Here is a 12,416-nt window from a genome sequence, read left to right as displayed (position 1 = left end):
ACTCTCAACCTTCAAATGAGTACTTAACCCCTAGCTAGCTATATATAGCTACCTTACCTACCTACCTTCCATAGTGTTAATTAAACAGTTCTACTACTTAAAATTAATTAATATATCTTTTCCTCCCTTAATTTAGGCTCATCCATATCGATCACACCATGCATGTAATTGTTATTTGTTGATTCCATGTTTCTTCGAATTTTGTCCTTTTATATATTTGACCACAAAATTAGGGGAGGGGAATGCATGGTACCTATAATTACCTTGTTATTTACATGAAACTTTTGTTGGGACTGGTAGCCCAATATTTCTAACAGATATATTTATTAATGGCATGGATTTATCAAAAGGACAAGGGACTTCCACTAAATTATTTCATGCATATATAGACATATATTTCTGGTACGGTACTTGGTTAATTGCAGACCAACTATAGAGGACCCTGATAACTAATGGATCGACAAGCCGGTCCATAGGTGGGTCGATCTGGGTCATGAAGTGAAAGTATGAAATAGGTTCTGTGACTATTTAGGTCAATCAAAGATCATGAATCTGATCGAAATTAACAATTTATGGTTCAAGCTAGACCTTTTTCTTATTCCCTAATCCCTTCTTACAAATTAACACTTCACTATATATGCTTCATAATCGATTTTCCTTTTTCAGCTAGCATTAATTGACAGTTATATGAAATTAAATTAGATCTTACGTAGTCATATCCATATTCAAATGATGAATATTGAGTGTAAAGTTGGCGATAGAGTGGACTGTTGTATATTTCCTTGCTCATGACATATATGTGCTAAACATTTTCATTGACTTATTGTCTTACTGGGTTTTATTCAATAAATCTTTTTTTGCTATCATGCAAGAGAAATACTCAAATGCACCAATACCGTTCTGTTACTTGGTTATTATTTGTTAGATAAAGATTTCGATTCATGTCACTGGCCGGGATTAATGATTCCATCTCCATCTCATGTAAACAACTAAAACGGAAGGGCTGTTTCGGGAATAAAAATTTCTAGGACTGGGCCTGGGTTTGCAGCATATACGGAGATTGGGCCTCACGCGTCAATTGTTCAGCCCACGGAGTTTTTTTTTTCTTTATTTTATTTTTCCTGGTAGTAATAAATTAATAATCGCAGTTTAAGTTAGCCAATAGGAAATTGAATATTGCGGTTGTGTTCATGATTTGCTTCGAAAGACCAATGCGGCTGTAGCTTCCAAGTGTAGAGTAGAGGCTCCTGAACCTGCTGGTGGATGGCCAATTATAGGCCACCTCCACCTTCTAGGCGGCTGAGACCAGCTCCTTTACCGAACGCTCGGTGCAATGGCTGACAAATATGGTTCAACTTTCAACATCAGACTTGGCAGTCGCCGAGCTTTTGTGGTGAGCAGTTGGGAAGTGGCAAAGGACTGCTTCACCGTAAACGACAAGGCACTCGCTTCACGTCCCACCACAGTGGCTGCCAAGCACATGGGCTACAACTACGCTGTGTTTGGCTTCGCGCCTTAAAGCCCCTTTTGGCGCGAGATGAGGAAGATCGCCACCCTTGAACTTCTCTCAAATCGACGGCTGGAGATGCTCAAACATGTCAGGACTTCTGAGATTGACATGGGTGTAAAGGAACTTTATAGTTTATGGGTCCAAAATGGGTCGCGTAGTCCTCTGCTTGTTGAAATGAATCGTTGGTTAGAGGAGTTGACACTGAATGTGGTGGTCAGGATGGTGGCGCGAAAACGCTGTTTTGGTGCCTCAGCTGGTTGTGATGAGGGCGAGGGAAGGCGGTGTCAGCAAGCAATTAGTCAGTTCTTTCATCTGATTGGCATTTTTGTCCGTTTTTATGGTGGTTGGATTTGCAGGGGCACGAGAGGGCAATGAAGAAGACTGCCAATGACTTGGATGCCATACTTGGAGGCTGGCTGGAGGAGCATCGCCAGAAGAGAATTTCTGGTGAAGTCAAGACCGATCGAAGCAGGCGACGAGGACTTCATTGATGTCATGTTGTCTCTTCAGGAGAAAGGGGACCTCTCAAATTTTGACTACACTTCAGATACCAGCATCAAGTCCACCTGTCTGGTATTTTGAAACTTGATATAATAATTAATTCATCACTATTTCTAGACTCGCTAAATTTACTTACCAAATAATTGTGAAAGCAGGCGGTTATACTGGGTGGGAGTGACACCACAGCAGGCACTCTAACATGGGCAATCTCATTACTGCTCAACAATGGCCATGTGTTGAAGAAGGCACAAGAAGAGTTAGACCTCTATGTGGGCACAGACAGGCAAGTTGATGAATCAGACATTAAAAACTTAGTATATCTTCAAGCCATTATCAAGGAGACTCTTCGTCTGTACCCAGCTAGACCCCTATTAGGACCGCGGGAAGCTTTGGAAGATTGCACTGTAGGTGGTAAATGTGTGGAAGATTCAGAGGGATCCAAGGGTCTGGACCAACCCATCTGCTTTTGAACCAGAGAGGTTCCTGACCAGCCATTCGAATGTTGATGTTCGAGGCCAACAATTTGAACTGATTCCTTTTGGGTCTAGGAGACGGTCTTGTCCTGGTGTGTCGTTTGCACTTCAAGTGCTTCACCTCACGCTTGCTCGTCTGCTTCATTCCTTTCGGTTTGAAAGCCCATTGGGCCAGCCTGTGGACATGACCGAGAGTCCGGGTTTAACCATTCCCAAAGCAACTCCCTTACAAGTCCTCCTCACCCCACTCCTCCCTAGTATACTTTATTTGGAGTAAAATTTTTATGAATCAGATATATACATTTATTGTGTTTTTCTATCCATCACGTACTAAGTTATGTGATTAATAAGAGAGTTAGACACATAAAATGCAATATAAAATTTTTATTTTCGTTGAAGCGCATTTGAATAACGGAAGATGGAATGTTGTTCATAAAGGAGGTTTATATATAGCCTTTTATTTGTTGTCTTGCTTGCCTTGTGGCTTCTATGAAATTATTTCAAATGTAATAATAATTGCATTGAAAAAGAATGAAATATTTATGGGTCCATTGTACAACTCATATGTGCCCATTCTACATAGTAGGCCCATATATCTATGTTTAGACAAGGTACAATGAAGAATTAATATCGAAGTATCATGATATATAAGACTAATCTTAAGGCGGCCAGTAGCCTCCATGATAATTATGAATTTTCAAAGCAAAGATTCTTAAGATGCTAGTTTTCAACCTCTTCTGTTTTGTTCTTTCCCCTCTTTAGAGACTTTTAGTGCTGAATGTTAATAAACCACAAGAAAAAGTATGTAGAAATAAAAAGATTGACACTATCTTGTACAGAAATAAAAAAGCATATAGTATCGGATAAGATTAAATATATAGGATTTAGCTAGGTATATATCTTTTTCGAAGCAACCTTTGAGAAAATCCAAAGGTCAAAAAATTATCTTCAAATTAATTTGAAGTGAAGCTCAAATTTTATGAAGTAATGTTAGCTATACCATAGTTTTCAATTGTGGTATAAATAATTCTTTTTTGCTGAACTTTTTGGTTTTATAACCAGAATGACAATTGCTTCCTAGCCTACGCATTACTATTCTGGGTCAAACTTATGAAGAAATATTAAATCATCCACTGATAGATATAAAACTATATATACTCACTTAATAAGATCGAATTAAGCTTTGAAACTAGCTAGCCAAATAAGCCAAAGATAGTAGTACAATGGATTTCCCTCTCCCACACCTAAACACTGCCATAGCAGGACTCTTTGCCATACTTGTGTTTTCCTACTTCACCATAAGGAGGTCCAAATCAGCTGCAGCCAATAAGGGTCCCAAACCACCTAAACTCCCAGGTGGATGGCCTCTAATAGGCCATCTCCACCTATTCGGAGGATCCGACCCGACCCAGCTTCCCCATATAACCTTGGGAGCCTTGGCTGACAAGTACGGACCAGTGTTCACCATCAATATCGGCGTCCACTCTGCTCTGGTGGTCAACACTTGGGAGGCCGCCAAGGACTGCTTCACCACCAATGACTCAGTTGTCTCCTCCCGCCCCGCTACTATTGGCGCCAAACTTTTGGGTTACAACTACGCCATGCTCGGGTTTAGTCCGTACGGTCCTTTCTGGCGTGAAATGCGCAAAATTATTGCCCTCGAGCTTCTCTCAAACCGCAGGCTGGAGCTACTCAAACATGTTCGAGTATCTGAAGTAGAGATGAGTTTGAAAGAGCTGTACAAGCAATGGGTCAAAAGAAAAGATGGGTCGGGTCAATTTTCGGTGGAGATGAAGCAGTGGTTCAACGATTTGACTCTAAACGTGATTTTTAGGATGGTTTCCGGAAAAAGGTACTTTAATAATGTTGTTGCTAATGCTGGTGGTACTAATTTGAGTGATGAGGAGAAAGAGGAACGACGGTGCCAAAAGGCCATGAGGGAGATGGTTCATTTGCTGGGACAGTTTGTGTTGGGAGATGCTGTTCCATGGCTTAGATGGTTGGATTTGGGTGGGGTTCAGAAGGCTATGAAGAAAACTGCAAAAGAACTGGACAGTATAGTTGTGGACTGGTTGGCCGAACACAAGAAGAGAAGAGCCAAGCTGGGTCATGAGGCTAAAGGTGAGCAAGATTTCATGGATGTCATGCTGTCAGTTCTTAATGGAACTGATGTTGCAGGCTTCGATGCTGATACCGTCAACAAAGCAACATGTTTGGTACGTATAATGCTAGGATCCTTGAATTTAAATTTGAATAAATGAAATACTATTGTATCATTTAACATTTTGCAGAGTATGATTGCTGGAGGGAGTGACACAACTATGGTGACCCTGACGTGGGCACTCTCACTGTTGTTGAACAACCCTCAAGCTTTAAAGAAAGTCCATGAAGAACTAGACAACCATGTTGGCAAAGCAAGACTAGTGAATGAATCAGATATCAACAACCTGGTTTACCTGCAAGCCACAGTTAAAGAAGCAATGCGTTTATGCCCAGCTGGACCAATTTCGGGCCAAAGAGAATTCACAGAGGACTGCACTGTAGGAGGGTACCATATCCCGAAAGGCACTTGGCTATTAGTGAACCTGTTGAAGATCCAAACCGACCCACGGGTTTGGGCCGACCCGATGGAATTCAAGCCTGAGAGATTTCTGACCACCCACAAGGACACTGATGTTAAGGGTCAGCATTTTGAGCTCATGCCCTTTGGTAGTGGTAGAAGAGCATGCCCCGGAATAACTTTTGGGCTTCAAATGACGCTTTTAACCCTGGCTAGTCTTCTGCATGGGTTTGAGATCACAACTCCAGGAAATGCACCAGTTGATATGACAGGAAGCTTTGGACTTTCAAACATAAAATGCACACCGCTTCAAGTCATCGTCAAGCCACGCTTGTCTCCGAATCTTAATGAATGAGTTGATTAAGATTAATGTGAATTTAATGCTCAACTCTACTATATGAATAAGCTAGGATTAATGTGAAATAACATGTAATCATTGAATGTATACGTGTGTATTTCTTAATTATAATGACAATCTCTATAAATTTCTCACTTGCAAACATTAATTAAAATCATATTCTAACACTAATTAATTATTGATTTAGTAATATTCCTCACTACAATATTAGAAATATTTTAAACTCAAATTCTTTTCTCCAGATTAAAAAGAAAAATGATATCTTTACTTTTAAATATTATTATTATCCGGATGGCACTGATAAAAACACAATGAGCTCACTTGTACAAATGATTTTACAAAATATTAAAGAGAAACAGCCAGATTTCATTAAATATTTTAGGAGAAATTACTGGCTCTGTAAGTTGTATTATATACGTTGAAAATGAGATCACGCAACTACCAAATATAATAACTTTTCTCCATCTAAAGTCATTAATACTGCACCGCAAACTATATTAAACACACATGATGATCAAGCCCACTTGTACATAGTGAGATTCACTTATACATATTTAATAAATCTCCCACTTTTGACTATTGAGCTCCACTTTTATAGTGAGATTCACTTATACATATTTAATAAATCTTCCACTTTTGAGTACTATTGAGCTTCACTTTTAGCCAACATCAGGGATCAAAATAGTAATTGATACAAATTTATTTAATCTTCTCATGAATAATTGAGTGCAGATCGATCAACATAAATTTGACAAGGAAAGGATCCAGTATTATCCTAACTGATTAATTAAATCCTTCCCATTTATCTGTGAGATGCATATATATAGGGTTCGATGTTTGACACGAGGATAATTATTGTATCTTACCCAAATGGTCCAGCTCTGCGACATAAGTACATTGAATGTCACTAGTGGCCGGATTCACTAAGCTTGGAAATAAACTTGCCATATATTGTCAAATAATATTAGACCGTGACTGACCAGCCTTCAAGTTTGAATATTCTTGGTACAGCATGCACTACTATTCTTCAGTCTGGTAAAAGTAAAACTAGCAAGCAGACAAATTAAATACATAGTTTTTGTATCAATGGCTGCATGCTCCATCCTCCATTACATAGTTTTATACATAGTTTTTGTATCAATGGCTGCATGCTCCATCCTCAATTACATAGTTTTTTTTATCAATGGCTGCGTGCTCCATCCTCCATTGCATAGTTTTTTTATCAATGGCTGCGTGCTCCATCCTCGATCCATTACATAGTTTTTTATCAATGGCTGCGTGCTCCCCTCCATCACCATTACGTACGTATGGAAGTTTAGCACGTACCGAAAGTAAACCGTAGTCGGTCAATTACTCAATTAAGTACTAGTCTCTCAAGATCTTTTCCTGGTTAGCATCAATTAATTGTTAAAGTTGTTCAATCCTTGTCGTTTTGTGCCCATCTTCCATGCTCATCAATGTTGGCAATTATATATGTTACTCCTATGAATAATACAAAAGGTATTATATATATTTTTAATACCATATGTGATCTCAATTTATTAGAAAAATAGTTTACATATATTACTAATTAAACATGTCATGCCCGACCCTAATATTTTTCTGCATCTATATGATATGAGCCAGTGATTGAAGATAAATTATATCTGCATGATGTAGACTACATGTCTAATAATGATGATATGTACACAAGTTGATCTCATAGTCCATAATATGTCCATAATGTAAAATCATAGGCCCTTCATAATTAAAATTAAATTATTTTAATTAGAGTGGATTTTGGGTATTTTCAGGATTTTGCCGCCGCTGCCACCATCGGAACTGCCACTTGTGGCGGCGGGTTGGGTGATTTCCCTTGTTAATCAGCCTCCCTAGGACACCCAGAGACCAATCCCAGGATCCCTATTGCGTATTGGTGAGTGTTGTTTGTTGTTTGGGGCCGGGCAGCCACCGTGCGTGGTGGTTACTGTCCATTTTGACCATTTAACAGCCAAAATATTACCTTGCGTGAACTCTGAATAGTGTTTGATGGTACATCGTTGTTGTGGGCAGGTTGCAGTGACTCGGAAATTATTGCCCAGAAACCGATCGAGAGTCAAACTTCAATTTCAATGCAAAAACCGACCCCGTATCATTTGTCGAATGAACTCTCACAAGAGGTATAAGTTGGTTTTGTACGTTTGATTTGAGTTGAGTTGATAAGATGAGATAAATCATGGAAATTTAGTATGAGACTTCACTTACACCACGAGGGTCGTTTGGTCGTTTTAGTTTCTTAATTAAAATTCATATATATATACTTAATCCTCGATTATTAAAGTGAGCGATTACTTTTGTATTAGGTCGATGGAGCTTCATCTCTTGGTTTACTGTTAGTGGCGAACAAGTGAGGGTTTGTGATTTAGAAACGTGTTCCGAAAAAGGGGTTGAGCATAGCTCGGCAAATACTGTGAGTGGACTTTTGTTTTCCGAATTGGTTTGCACATCTTATAAATTAATTCTATTATGCATAATATCTTGAATTGATTTGGGATTTGATCAATGGCGATAGATTTCGAATTTCAAATGTGTTCATAAATAAGTTTTTAAACCATATAGTTACATGTTAGTTTTAGCGAGTTGTTGGGCTTTGGGAAAGGAATTTGGTTTCTCATTTTATATACAAGGTTCATTTAATATTTCGATTTTGTCGAAAAGTATTATTTTGATTTATGTATATTGAATTTGATTCGAATTTCGTATGTTGGCTTATGGATTTAAAGTTTCTTTTGGGAAAGTACCATGATATTTATTTTTGGTGGAAAAAAGGATCTATTATTTGGGTTATGGAAAAATGGTTTTCAAACCACCCTTGCAGTACCCTCCAGGTTATCAGATTAGATAGGTCTTTGAGACCTATTGCGGCACACACATAGGCTTTGGGCCGTGTGTCGTGATGCTTGACCCTTTGGGGGTGGCTCTGCGTGCACGTAAGACAGAAATTCTGGCTTTGCATGTGTATGATAGATTCTCGGCTCTGCGCATGTATGACAGATGCTTTGGGTAACTACTTGGTGTGTTGTATTATATATGTATTATACAGTTTTATTGCGATCGTTTATTTTAAATTTATAAACTATTCAGAATTTTAAAGGTTTGAATTTTATTTGATAAATGGTTTGTGCTTCTGTTGGGTTTATTAAATTATGAAAACAACTTTGAACGTGTTTCCAAAAGCATTTTAAAACTGGGGGATTTTCAAAGAGTGACGTGAGGTCTTAGTGGAGATTTGATTTTAAAGGAATTTGAAGGGATGAATCACTTAATGTTTTGTTTCTTTATTTTGTCCACTCACTGAGAGTTATCTCACGTTTTCTTTATTTTTGTTGATAACATTTTCCCCCCAAGTGTTATAGATCGCTGAGGTTGGGCCGTACCACGTCGAGACAGGACTTTCAGATCTTCATCGTCATTTCTCTTAAGTTGAGGAGTTAACTTTATAGTGTAATGGAAATTTAGTTATGCTCTGAATTTGTTGTGCTCTGGTGAATGAGAACTTATTGTTTTGGTTTGTGGTAGAGGTGGCTGAAAGACATAGAAGTGTTTTTACATGTTTATAAATTTTGGGTTAGTTCATTTTCAGGGGAGGTTCTACCGAATTTTCGGTAGGATTTTCCTTGATTTTGAATCCCACAGGACCTCTCCGGGTTTCAGGGTGAAATCCGGGGGCGGTTCTATCAAGCTTCCCTCTAATTTCTCACCTATTCTTTCTCTCTCCCAGTCCCACTGTGATTGTCCCAAATTTCTTCTCTCTCTGGCCTACCTCTTCCTCATCTCCCTCCTCGATCTCTCTCTCTCTCCCAGATTTCCTCTCTTCTCTCACCTCCCTCCCCAATCACCTCTCTGTTCGATCTGTCGCCCTCCTCCGGCGACGGCTGGCCACTTCCTCCCCTCTCTCCCTCTAGCTCCGCCTCCCAGCTCGAAAATTTGGGCGAAATTTTTTGAAATTTAAACGAAATTAATTTGGTATAGTGTTAAAATTTTCATACCCCAAAAAAACGAAAATTTCGGCGAAAATTTTGAAATTTTACTCCTTGCTTATAATTCAGTACATTTTATAAGTATTTTTTAAACTAAAATCAGTAGTGGTTTAGAGTTTTTAATTAAGTTATTTTATTTTTCTTCATTGACGTTTTTATGTTAGATTTTAACTCCAAAGTTTAGGTCCACCTAAAATCTCGAAGTTAAAACCTAACATGCAGTCTCTACAAAGCCCCACTCTATACCCTATAAAGGGAAATACCCTTCAAATAGGGGGAAATACCCTTCAAATCGGAGAAAGACTTTATTATAAATTAAAATAATTTTCTTATAAATTAAAATGACTTTATTATAAATTAAAAAGATTTTTTTATAAATTTTAAAACATCTCTGGTCTCCATCTAAAAATTATTTTTTTAAAGGACCTAAGCCTAATTATCTCTATAAATAATTAGGCTCAATTATAAATACACTCATCAATTATAGGGGGTATTTCAGATTGGTTCATGAACAAAAAAATATTTCAGATTAGTACACTAACTAATAGATATTTAAAAAATAGTACATTTGTTATAAATTTCGTTAATAAGGACATTAAATGTCAGTGTAGACAGTGCTGATGTGAATTTTTTGAATGATGTGGGTATCAAATTTAAACCACATAGATTAATGATGTCATATTTAATTTTATTTTTAAAGGGTTTAAAAGTTTTGTTACTTTTTAATTTTTTTTTTTAATCAATATGACATTATTAATCCATGTGGAGCAAATTTGGTGTCCACATTATTCAAAAAATTTACGTCATCTTTGTCCAAAGTGTTATTTAACTACATTTTTTGACGAAATTCATAATAAATGTGCTATTTTGTAGTTTTTTATTAGTTAGTGGACCAATTTGAAATATTTTTTTGTTCATGGACCAATCTGAAATAACATCTATAGTTGGTGGATGCATTTTGTAATTGAGCATAATTAATTAACTATTGACCTATTGGTATTTTTAATTTTTCACAATACAGTCGACATTTATTCTCAATATTGGTTATATTAAGAAATTCCCAATTACTTTTATAGAAAGTTTTTGCAGAATATGATTGCAGGAGGTAGCGATACCACCATGGTGATGTTGACATGGGCAATATCACTATTGTTGAACAACCTTCACGTGCTGGCATGGAAAGAGTTCAAGATGAACTGGACGCCCAAATCGGCAGAGAACGATTTGTGACCGAGTCAGATATAAGCAAGTTGGCCTACATGAAAGCCATAGTGAACGAAACGCGCTGCGTTTGTACCCTGCAACATCATTATCCGGACCCCGTGAGTTAACGGAGGACTGCACCATAGGTGGGTAATATGTCCCAAAGGGCACCCGGTTGATCACCAACCTTTGGAAGATCCACACAGACCCGAAAGTGTGGCCCGACCCGTTTGAATTCAAGCCGGAGAGATTTCTCACCACCCACAAGGATGTTGATGTTAAGGGTCAGCATTTCGAGTTGATTCCATTTGGTAGTGGGAGAAGAGCATGCCCCGGTTTGTCATTTGGGCTTCAAATGGTGCAATTTGCGTTGGCTAGTTTTCTACATGGGTTTCAAATCTGGACTCCCTCCAATGCACCAGTTGATATGACTGAGAGCTTTGGTATCAGAAACGTCAAGGCCACCCCTCTTCAAGTTCTCATCAAAGCCCGCTTGTCTTCTAAACTTTATGGATAAAATTTACTAAATATAAATACTGTATGTGATTATGGTAGAGGAGTAGAGGACTCTTAAGTTATATAATCAATATTTCTAATAATTAAGATTGGGGGGGGGGGGGGGGGCTTTAGGAAGAGGAAGGTAGAATCTATTGATTTTCCTTTCCATGTGATGTAACTGAATCAAGCAATACAAAAACATCTTCTTATCAAATTTCTAAATTGTTAAATGTTGGTTCATGTTGAAAATCTATGAAATACCTAAGCTGAGACCTCTGCCAAACATGGGAAGCATCCACCCATTCTTGAGTGTTAAAAAGTAAAAATGCAAAAACAAACACAGCCTAAAATACATGGAAGCAAAGAGCATCTTTTTTCCTTGTTACAAGGAGGCCAATGGCCCAAAAGTAAACATGCAACACACCATGCTGGGCCGCGCTACGCAGTCCAATCCCCATATCATCTTTTTTCCTTGTTACATGTCAGCCCATGCCAGAGTGTTTAGTGTACACCACCGAGTATCAACCTTCAAATTTCAGTAGAAAGAGACGATGTGCATGCTTATGATCATATATATATATGCGCATAAACTGAAGCACTATACCTATAAAGGCTATATATACATGTACAAATTCATGTCTACTTCAAAACATAATTTTGGATATCCATAGCTCTACTAGTTATTCTAGTACGTTTCGATGGGCCAACATGGTTGATGGTTTATATGCTTATCCATACTTTTGCTACGCAACTATATATTTTATGCATCAAAATGACCCAAAGTTACATTTATCTTTGTTGATGCTGAAAAATGGTAAAGCAATCAACGTCGAGTCGAACCACGTGGGCCCGTTGACCTACCACTGAGTGGATGACACGTCGAAGTGGGGCAGGAACAGGTAGCTGGGTCCGACTGGTGAATAGTAGAGAAAGAGTAGTATTCAAAGCACCATGCGCAAGTACACAAAAGTGAGCGGGAAGGGCACCGATGTGGTACCGGCCAAACCTCCTCCGACGCTCAAGTCAGTGTTCAGAGAATCTGAGAGCAGAGTGAGTGAATAGTATAATAATGATTTCAGTTGTCCTTTTGTGAACAGAAAGTACCTCTTTTATAGTACTTTTGGAGGAGTGTCGACCAATCTGGTGATGACACGTGTCCCTTTGTGATGACTCGCACTGTAGGACCGCCACGTGTCACCTGTCTCGAGGATCCGAATGAGTTGACACGGGCCGAGGGCCCAGGAGGTTTGAGCTCGGAGGCCGGAGCCTATGAGGCTTGAGCTTGGAGGCCGGA

General features: G+C 38.5%; 1 protein-coding gene and 1 pseudogene across 3 annotated transcripts; both read left to right on the top strand.

Annotated features, from left to right (window-relative positions):
• Nucleotides 1-1,333: 1,333 nt before the first annotated feature.
• On the top strand, nt 1,334-2,761 carry LOC147293581 (xanthotoxin 5-hydroxylase CYP82C4 pseudogene; annotated as a pseudogene).
• Nucleotides 2,762-3,686: 925 nt separating this feature from the next.
• On the top strand, nt 3,687-11,141 carry LOC147293580 (cytochrome P450 CYP82D47-like). 3 transcript variants are annotated; one of them, XM_086231409.1, is made up of 3 exons: nt 3,687-4,700; nt 4,776-5,036; nt 10,779-11,141. In XM_086231409.1, the coding sequence occupies exons 1-3, from the start codon at nt 3,708-3,710 to the stop codon at nt 11,139-11,141; spliced, it is 1,617 nt and encodes a 538-aa protein (XP_086087535.1). In that variant the 5' UTR covers nt 3,687-3,707. The 3 variants fall into 3 exon arrangements, with proteins under 3 accessions (XP_086087535.1, XP_086087534.1, XP_086087533.1); XM_086231408.1 differs by having other exon boundaries at nt 4,776-5,063; nt 10,791-11,141; XM_086231407.1 differs by lacking the exon at nt 10,779-11,141 and having other exon boundaries at nt 4,776-5,399.
• Nucleotides 11,142-12,416: the final 1,275 nt, after the last annotated feature.

The sequence above is a fragment of the Dryas octopetala genome, chromosome 2, assembly GCF_963921425.1.
Source record: "Dryas octopetala chromosome 2, drDryOcto1.1, whole genome shotgun sequence".
Lineage (NCBI taxonomy): Eukaryota > Viridiplantae > Streptophyta > Magnoliopsida > Rosales > Rosaceae > Dryas > Dryas octopetala.
This window is presented reverse-complemented; position numbering and strand designations above follow the sequence as displayed.

What these genes read in the sequence shown, in the direction of transcription:
- LOC147293580 (XM_086231408.1), top strand. Translation starts at nt 3,708, where the DNA reads ATGGATTTCCCTCTCCCACACCTAAACACTGCCATAGCAGGACTCTTT. An exon ending in TCAACAAAGCAACATGTTTG is followed by an intron (nt 4,701 to 4,775) that starts GTACGTATAATG and finishes AACATTTTGCAG; the next exon opens with AGTATGATTGCTGGAGGGAG. An exon ending in CGAAAGGCACTTGGCTATTA is followed by an intron (nt 5,064 to 10,790) that starts GTGAACCTGTTG and finishes TATGTCCCAAAG; the next exon opens with GGCACCCGGTTGATCACCAA.